General features: G+C 41.1%; 1 protein-coding gene and 1 long non-coding RNA gene across 5 annotated transcripts in view; both read right to left on the minus strand.

Moving 5' to 3' along the window:
* Positions 1-10000, minus strand: part of LOC141770006 (uncharacterized) — a 207802-nt gene that overhangs the window by 138605 nt on the left and 59197 nt on the right. The gene's annotated exons all lie outside the window — the stretch shown is intronic.
* Positions 1-10000, minus strand: part of prdm6 (PR domain containing 6) — a 115298-nt gene that overhangs the window by 95009 nt on the left and 10289 nt on the right. For all 4 annotated transcript variants that reach the window (XM_074639575.1, XM_074639574.1, XM_074639573.1 and 1 more), the window contains exons 3-4: positions 6112-6260; positions 5358-5516 (exon numbers count right to left, since the gene is read on the minus strand). In XM_074639575.1, coding sequence (XP_074495676.1) covers positions 5358-5516; positions 6112-6260 — 308 coding nt within the window. The remainder of the gene's footprint in view (positions 1-5357; positions 5517-6111; positions 6261-10000) is intronic.

A 10000-nucleotide genomic window follows, 5' to 3' on the forward strand; every position in this document is an offset into this window, starting at 1 on the left:
AACACATGCTGCATCTTTGACTGGAAATACTCAGCCAGCAGGATGACAAACACACAAAACGGTAATTAGTCTAATAATCAGACAATAGCCCCGTTTCCACCACAGGAACCTTCCCTCAGAACTAGGAACCTTTTGAGGAACTCATTGCGTCTGAAAGTACAGGAACTCTCGGGGTGGAGTTTGAAACGATGACTGTCGCTGATTGGTCAAACACACACACACACACACACACACACACACACACACACACACACACACACACAGCGGCGCTGCTTCAACTCGTGTACCGCTTCATTCATAAACTAGGAAGTACTCTACTGAACATTTCCTGACTCGTTTTAAAAAACGCAGAGAGAAAGAGAGAGATATGGCGAGGGAGAGCGGGAGCGGGAGACATCGCCGCGATGCCGTGAATGAGATAAAGAAAAGTTATTTTCTGATTGTTTCACAGCCGTTACGTTCTAACGCACAGATAAATAAACAAGATTTAACAGATGACTGTGGAGACGGACGCTCTTAGTTTCATTTCATTCATTACATCCAACGTGCAGCAGTAAATATTTACATACGTCAGCAGAGTGATTGGCCTAATCTTCACAGGTCTTTAGACCGCGGTGGAAACGCAGACAACACTGGGCTGAAGGAACCTTTTAGTCCCTGGAACAGTAGTTCCATGGAGTGAAAAGCATCAGAACCTCAGACTTGTACAGTAGTTGATTAACATCACAGTAAATATTCCCACTTGTGTCTGACTGGACTCGCTGAGGGAAGGCAGGCTTTTCCTGAGGATCAGAACCGGTGACCTCCCGGTCCGAATCCTCGAGGCCGTCCTGATTGAGAAGAATGTGCAGAACAAACAGGAGAGACGTCCTGAAGTCACAGGGGGTGGGGGGGTTAACAGGACCGATCTGAGACTGGACGAGCCGTCAGCGCCGACTCAGAGAAAACAGACCCAAACATCAGAACTTCAGAGCGGGAAGAGAGAGAGAAAGAAAACTTCAGCTGCACAGTCGGAGGCTAAATATTGTGTTAGTGTGGGACGCTGAGGAGACTCATGAAGAGACTCATGAGGAGACTCATGAGGACGCCCGTTTGGCTTTTTACATCTTAAACTCTGTTTTCTTTCTGTTTCTAGTGAGTTTGTCCGTCTCTACTCCGTCTGTTTGTGTTTGTCCGCGTGTCCATCATCGTATTCCCGACAGTATTCCCATTGACTGTGTGTTCTCGGTGGTTTGTGGTCGCAGCGTCCAGTAAAGGCTCGGTAATGTTTTCTTGAGTGATGTCATTATTGAATGTTTGTGTAACTGTCTGTATTCTGGGTTTTATTAGAGGCTCGCTGACATCATCAGTTCGATTACATAATCATCAACGTCAAAATTACATGTTTTGGTTTCCTGTTGCTTTGATTTCAGCGAAGCGTTTTGACTTTTGAATCGATGGAAAGCAGCGCTGACCGCACCGATATAAAGCTCAGAGCAGTTCAGAGGAGTTTATCTGAAGAGTCTTGAGAGCTCACGGATTCATACGAAGCTGTTCATGTGAAAGGATTCAAGAGAAATGTCCTGTCAGCAGGTTATACCATGTAGTGACCCTTTAAAGAAAGTGACAAGTCAAACCAGTCCAGAGCAACTGGAAGGACTTTTAACTGAGTTTTCTGTCACAACGTGGAATATTATCAGAATTTCATGACATCAGAACAATTAAAAGTCAAAATGGTTCCGTCTATTGATGACTGATTAATCAACTAATTAATTTAGCTTTAAACTAAACTTTATCTATAAAGTATTCTGCTTTAAAGGATCCTTTCTCCACTGTCCTACATCAGACCTGATAGATCATGAATATAGATATTAAAGTAATGATATTGTGTAAATGACTCAGTAGAGAGGCAGAACGTGATGAAGCTCCAGTTCCATAAAGTCAAACACTGAGGAGATCAATGTGTGTCGAGCTCCAGAAAATCCTCCTCTGTTCCTCCCGGACGTTAACGGCAAGTGTCTTAATTAAAACTGGCCCTTCCTGGACGCCATAGACAACATGACACGAGCTCCCTGATTGGCTATAGGACAAATATCTCTTCCTGTTTCGGGGCGCGTCAATAAGCGAGTTTAACAACCGGTGAGGTTTAATGGGATCTGCGTGCAGAGCGTCTTCATCAATAGGCCTAATGACCGCCTTTAGCCCGGCAGCCGATAACGCGCCCATGGTTAGAGCCGGGTTATCGGATCGCCATTTCTCCAGGGCTGGGGGGGTTGTTCAAAGGCTGGTTCGAGACCCCGCAGGGGGTCCCAGCTCCACTCTGCTGGGTCCAAACACAACAACGGGACCAGGATGTTTAAATACGGAGCTGTAAAGAACCTTACTGTGGGAGGGAACGGAAACATTTACCTCCTTCTGCTTCTTTACTCTGATTTTCACTGACAATCTCTTCACATTTATCTATTAAATGCCAGGCTGTTGTAAATAAGAATTTGTTTTTAATTGCCTTGCCTGGTTAAATAATTAAAAATAATAAAAAAGAGTATTTTTTACACCCTGCACATACTGTAGATTTTATTGTATGTCACATAAGAGCAAAAAGTAATTCTAATTCTAACTACGTAATAATGTAAGAAATGGTCATTTTTCCTGAGCTGAATAAATGTTTGATAACTCCTACAGGAACATGACAATTATTTTAATGAACATTTTTAAATTACTAAATTTAATTAATTTGGACAGAAAGATCCCGTACTCACTCAAGCAGCAAATCCAAATATGTGCAACCAAAAAGAAATAAAGAAAACACAATACTTATATTATATCATAGTTAAGAAATAAATACTATTGTATAGTGAGATATTCACATTTTAAATCTAGTTATTTAAAGTGAGTCTCCACACATAAAATGGAGATTTAATGAAAAGAGTCGTAACATTTTGGGGAACAAAAACTCTAATATTGAAGAAAAAAGTCATGATTTACAAAAATAAAGATGTAAAGTTATCATTTTAAGGAAAAAAAAGTTATATTTTGAGAATTAAATTGTAATGTATAGACACTCAAAAGACACTGCCTTCATTGCTCCACTGTCTCCTGGTGTTCGTATGTCAAAAACATTTGTTTTATATCAAAACCCCCTCTTTTCTTTTCCTGTAAAATGTCATATTGTTTTAAATGACTCATCTTGAACTCGTTATGGTTTGATGGTATATCTCTAATACACCACATTACAGCAGCTAAAGACACTCTAACAGCTGAATACTGTCCAGACACTGTCGAAGTCTCTGTGCTGAAGAAAAACTGTAAAATCCTGCTGTCAGTGAACTCAACTCTTTCTCTGTTTGAAGGACAGATCCTGACATGACGAGCTGCTGGACTTGGCCTATGATGTCTTGCGTGCCCCACCCCCCCCGACCTTTGACCTCTGACCCTCTGCAGCCCCCCCCCGCCCCCCTCCGATCCCCGACCCATCATCACCCCCCTCCTGATGTCCTGCTGCGGTCAACAGCAGAGAGACTGATGTCCGGTCAACCGACGTCTGACTGACCTTTACCAGCTCGGCCTCCAGGGACTCATCTATCTCTCTGTCTCCCAGCATCCTTCACTCTATCTCTCTGTCTCCCAGCATCCTTCACTCTCTCTCTCTCTGTCTCCCAGCATCCTTCTCTCCGTCTCTCTGTCTCCCAGCATCCTTCACTCTCTCTCTCTCCCTCTCTCTGTCTCCCAGCATCCTTCTCTCTCTCTCTCTCTGTCTCCCAGCATCCTTCACTCTCTCTCTCTGTCTCCCAGAATCCTTCACTTCCTCTCTGAGTCCTTTTCATTGTGCTAACTTATGCTTCCTCGCATCCTATCTCCTCACTTGACCCTGAAATCGTTCCCTCTCCGCCATCATGGAGGATCTTCCAATCCCTTAAAATGCACCTCGAGGAGACGAGGAGCGAGGAGACAAGGAGATGAGGAGACTTCTGGAGGAGCTGAGACCGAGGAAACACCGGCGTGTCCTTTGTGGAAGTTTTTTAATGTCACTTCCTGTGACGCCTTTTCAGAGGAAAAGACGTCTCATCTCTCTAAAAAGTTTCCTCTCTCCTCGCGTCTCTTCCTCCGATTGCATCTCAGGAGAGGAGGCGAGGAAAGGAAACGAGGAGACACGTTAGCACAATGAAAAGGACCCTCTTGTCTCCCAGCATCCTTCACTCTCTCTCTCTCCCTCTAATGCTAATGCAGCTGTTTATAACGGCCACATTGACTTTCTCCTGCCTCTGTATGTAAATACAATCTGCTCTGATCAATGGACGGAGAGGTGACATGACGCTGACCACACACAAACACACACACACACACACACACACACACACACACACACACACACACACACACACACACACACACACAAACACACACACACACACACTGAATACACATAGAACCACACAAACAAAGTAAGCATAAACATGTACTATGTGCACACAGAGTTAAATTTAATTCCGTCCAAAATATGAAAGTATGAATGAAAACCAGTCGGGACGATAAGGACGAACTATTTATTATCATATATCTCTTTGAGGACTTTCCAGCTGTATATAACAATAATTTCTAATAATATAATTATTTAAATAAATGAGACCTGGACCAGAAGAAGCGTCATGAAATGGATGAAACGGATGGATTGGATGGATCTCCACTTGTCCGTTATGAGGTGATGAGCTTCCTGCCGTTGTAGCTGCCAGCCAGCCCGATGTAGAATATTATATAATCATGTTTTTATCACTAGTGAATCAACGTATCCTCAGACAACGGTTGGTATGTTAAGTTATGAAAAGTTATTTTGTTATTTTCTGTGTTTCTCTGATGAACGTCCAGCAACACCATCGATCAGTGCACCTGCAGTGCAGAACCTGTTAAGGCAACAACACTACTAAAACTACTGAAGTACAGTACTTGAGTAAATGTACTTAGTTACAGTCCACCGCTGTCTGCCTCCACTCTCGCTCAACTGGTACTCAACACATTTTAATCACGTCCATTTTATCCAGATGCTTCTTTAAAAAGATAAATAGAGTTTGTTGGAATCAAAAGTTTCATAAAAATATTTCGTTAGACTGAAAAGTCTGAAACTTCCCGTCAGACAAAAACACCTCATTCATTTTCCACCGCCTCATAAAGTGTGTGTTTGACACCTGACATCCACACACACACACACACCTGTTAACCTCCTTCCAGGGATTCGACTCCTGTGCATGAAGGCATCAACACCGACGGGGATTTCACTTCCCACTCATCATCGTAATCATGAACAAACACTGCGAGGTCAGTTTGAACATCACGCATCAACACGTACGACTACAGTACCCAGAAGTCCCTGCAGCCCCTCTTACCTCCCACAGGTGTCTGCTGTTCCTGACGGCTCCACAGTGCAGTTTGTCCAGCAGCAGAGGGATTCCCTGAAACGGGCCGATCCAGGTTCCCTGAGGGATCCTCTGAGACGCACAGATCCCATAACCCAGACCAGGAACCGTACTGGTGCACAGACACACCTGCACACACAACACAGAAGTAATAAAATTAAAATAAACTCTGGTGCAGATATTTCTATTCATAGGGTGCAATTTATTTCTATTTATACAATTTATTTCTATTTATACAATTTATTTCTATTTAAAGGCTGCAATTTATTTTTATTTATACTATTTATTTCTATTCATTGGCTGCAATTGATTTCTATTTATACAATTTATTTCTATTTATAGGCTAAAATGTATTTATATTTATAGGATGAAATTTATTTTTATTTATAGGCTGCAATTTACTTCTATTTATACAATTTATTTCTATTTATACAATTTACTTCTTTTTATAGGCTACACTTTATTTCTATATGCACTGGGCAGCTGTTTGTTGCTGGAATGTAACTAAGTACATTTACTCAAGTACTGTAGTTAAGTACAAATTCGAAGAAAGACTTTCAGTAATGACAAATAGATGCTTTAATTAACTATTCTTGTTAAAACATAATGTGAGCTGGCTTTGATCAAACACTTCATTCCTTTGTTAAGAGGATGAAAACTGTTCTCTAATGTGACGTTTTACTACAACATCTGATATACGACCACAACAGACAGGAAGTGTCACCTCTCTGGGCAGGTCTCTGAGCCAATCAGGGACGTCCGGCAGGGTGACGGGCGCCGCCGTGCTGCTGGTGCCGACGAGCCGACGCAGAGAGTGAAGAGGTCCGTGCATCGGACACTCGCCGTTCCTGTTGTCTGCACACATATCACAACCTGGAGACACGTAGGGAGATTATAACTTATTATAACAAGCAGACAAACAACATACGTTAATATTAGAGCTGTTGAACCTGTGATTTTCAGGTTGTAGCGGCTCAGTTTTAAATCTGGAGTGAAGATACTGGTATCATCTGAAACTACAAAACATGATGAATCCATCGGTACCAACCATGTCAGACTAGCTTGTAGTGAAGGAGGTTAAATTACGCTCTGAAGTTACGCTAAATTTTGACGAGAAAAAACAGTCATGTCCATTTTCAAAGGGGTCCCTTGACCTCTGACCTCCAGATGTGTGAATGTAAATGGGTTCTATGGGTACCCACGAGTCTCCCCTTTACAGACATGCACACTTTATGATAATCACATGCAGTTTGGGGCAAGTCATAGTCAAGTCAGCACACTGACACACTGACAGCTGTTGTTGCCTGTTGGGCTGCAGTTTGCCATGTTATGATGTGAGCATATTGTTTTATGCTAAATGCAGTACCTGTGAGGGTTTCTGGATCAATATCGGTCATTGTTTTGTGTTGTTAATTGATTTACAATAATACATATATACATACATTTGCATAAAGCAGCATATTTGTCCACTCCCATGTTGATAACAGGATTAAATACTTGACAAATCTCCCTTTAAGGTACATTTTCAACAGATTAAAAATGTGAAATTAATTTGCGATTAATCATGACTAAATATTTTAATCGATTGCCCTAATTTATATCAAACTATATACAATTTAAAAACATAAACTTCATCTATTTTTTTTTTTTATACTTTTTTTTTTTTACTAAAACTGATTTCTTTTTAAGTAAAATGTTGTGTTTATGACTTTAATTCAGTCTATGATTTTAATATTTTGCATGTTTTAAAATTCTTGCAAATTTTCACATTGAGTGTGATTTCTTATTTTATTCCAGGCCACTGTTTGCAAGTGTGTTTTTATTTATTTTAATGGTCTTTTTTTGGTGACATTTTTGTCTTTTATGCAGCAATTTCTTTAATTCAAGAACATAAAAGTAGCATTGACCTTCAATTTTAGACATTTAAAGTCTTTTAAGGACCTACAGACACCTTGAAAACATCTTGTTATAGAAATCCACTTGAAAAAACACAGATTAAACTCATTTTATGGAACAGCAGAGAGATGTTGAGAGTGTTTATTGGAGCTGTAAGAATGATCTGCAGCTCTGTCTGATGAACTGAACTGTTTTTTATTGGTGCTTTCAGTGAAAAGTGAGATTTAAATGATTATTTAAAGACTAGTTTGTCCTTTGGTCGTATAAAATAACCTCCTGACGGAGTGAAAACTGAACCAGGGAAGAGGAGGAAGGAGCAGGATCAGTGTGTTAGAGACTCTCCTAAACGTCCTCCGTGCTCTCTGCAGTGTTCCAGGTTAAATGTGGCGAGCAGCGAGTTGCTGGGAATTAGCGAGCGTCAACATTTACTCAGAGATGCAGTGTGACAGTAATGGATGTTAATTGACCGTAGCAACATAATGAGAGATTATTATCTGAACACTAAACTCCCACAGAGCAGAGCAGGCTGAGAGGAAACAGGATGTTGCTCTTTCTTTCGGTTTTTCCCAAAATTAAATATCCGCGGTTCGAGAGAGTGACGGCCGCTTTTACAGCGTGATTGATTGAAGTCAATTAAAATGTATTACTGCTCATTTATAAACCGCGGAGTCTAACAGAAGGTTCACGCTTGAGTAAATGGGAAAAATGTTACAGGTTGAATTCTCCACGAGGATCCAGTTCAAGTTCAGTCTTCACCAATGGGAATGCTGCGTCTAATGGTACTGTTACGGACCTGACAGCTGTGAGAAGAAAGGAACACGTTAATCTGTCTACATATTAAAAGAAAGTCCTTTTTCTGGCTCAACTGAAGTTAAGATAATTCTTATTTAAAGGGACTATTTGTAACTTTCAGAATTGCTTGTTAACAGCGACACCTGTGGCCGTGAAATCAACGAATGTCAGCGTCGGGCTCGTGCTTGTGCTCGCTCTACATAGACATGAACGAGCATCGCTCAAAACAGTGAGGCGACACACGTCAGCTAAAAGCACAATATCACTCTATATTTCAGCTGCTTGGCAGTAATGTTAGCTGACCAGACCAAGGTCTCTCCATGAATCAATGCTGATACTGTGTTTGCTTCTCCTGCCTCAGCGCAGGCTGAAGCACCGGGGCTACGCAGCGAGAAACTCGTCTCCCTCCGCACACCGGCACCCGGTCGGTAACGAGACGATAACGTTTCTCTCTGCGGAGCCCCGTCACTTCACAAGACACGGGAAACCTCTGTTGGTCTGGAGGAGCTGCAGCAGTTATTTCTGCACAAACGTCCACTGTACATTCACTAGATATTCTCAGAGCTAAACTAACACTTCTGTAGTGTGGAGTGAGCAGCATGCACGTGAGAGTGGAGCGAGAACGCGAGAACGCAAGAACGCGAGAACGCGAGAACGCGAGAACGCGAGAACGCGAGAACGCGCGCTGTCTGAGTGAAGGAAATCAGGCAGAGGAGGAGAGGCTACGGCCACATGCGAGCGCGCATGTGTCCAGACCCGGTACATTTATACGCTTAAAAAGTTATAAACATTCCCTTTAAAGGTGCTAAATATGAGCTTGGGATCCTCTATTGCCTCTGCACGGCTCTCAACATGGCAACAGCTGAGCAGCTAACAGTGAAAACAAGCAGCCCAGTCAGCAGGACAAATGTTGGATGTGGACGTTCCTGAACCAAAAATACGTTTCATATCAGGCTCGTATCACGGTTGCAGAAATGCACGATGCATTTGCACAAAACATTTGATTAGATTTAGGCAACAAAACTACTTGGTTAAGGTTATTAAAAAAGAACATGGTTACAGTGTGAAGATCTTATTTATAGTTTCATTCCTGTCTTCTATTGGTCCAGTTTTTGGATGTGTGTGAACACTTTACATTGTTTAACTTATGAAAAGAAAGAAAATAAAGACATGTGAGTCACAAGAAATAAGATCAAATTGTATTTATCCTGAGTAAAATTGTTGTGCAGCAGAAAGTAGAAGAGATAAGAGCAAATAAAACTAAATATAACCAATAAAGATTATAAATAAAAAACAAATGACAGAAATGTAAACAAGGTAAGTGTCATAAATATAAATGGTGGATTCAGGTACATAAATTCAAAATATACACAAGCCAAAAGGTAAACAGTTAACGTTAAGGATCACATCTAAAAAGATTAATAGTACGGTTTATTTGTATCTTTGAGTGTCGTGTATGTCAGACACACCGGATGCACTGCAGCAGCTGTTTATGAAATGTTGCTTTGTTTTGTTTATTCTACGTTAACGTGATAATAAAGTGTTGTAGCAGCTCAGTTTTAAAGCTAGAGTGAAGATACTGGTATCATATGAAACTAGAAAACCTGATGAATCCATCGGTACCAACCATGTCATACTAGCTTGTCATGAAGGAGGTTAAATAACGCTCCAAACTTACGCTACATTTTGACGATTATGATCATCACATGCAGTTTGGGGCAAGTCATAGTCAAGTCAGCACACTGACACACTGACAGCTGTTGTTGCCTGTTGGGCTGCAGTTTGCCATGTTATGATTGGAGCATATTGTTTTATGCTAAATGCAGTACCTGTGAGGGTTTCTGGACAATATCTGTCATTGTTTTGTGTTGTTAATTGATTTAGAATAATAAATATATACATACATTTACATAAAGCAGCATATT

This window comes from Sebastes fasciatus, chromosome 6 (assembly GCF_043250625.1).
Source record: "Sebastes fasciatus isolate fSebFas1 chromosome 6, fSebFas1.pri, whole genome shotgun sequence".
NCBI lineage: Eukaryota > Metazoa > Chordata > Actinopteri > Perciformes > Sebastidae > Sebastes > Sebastes fasciatus.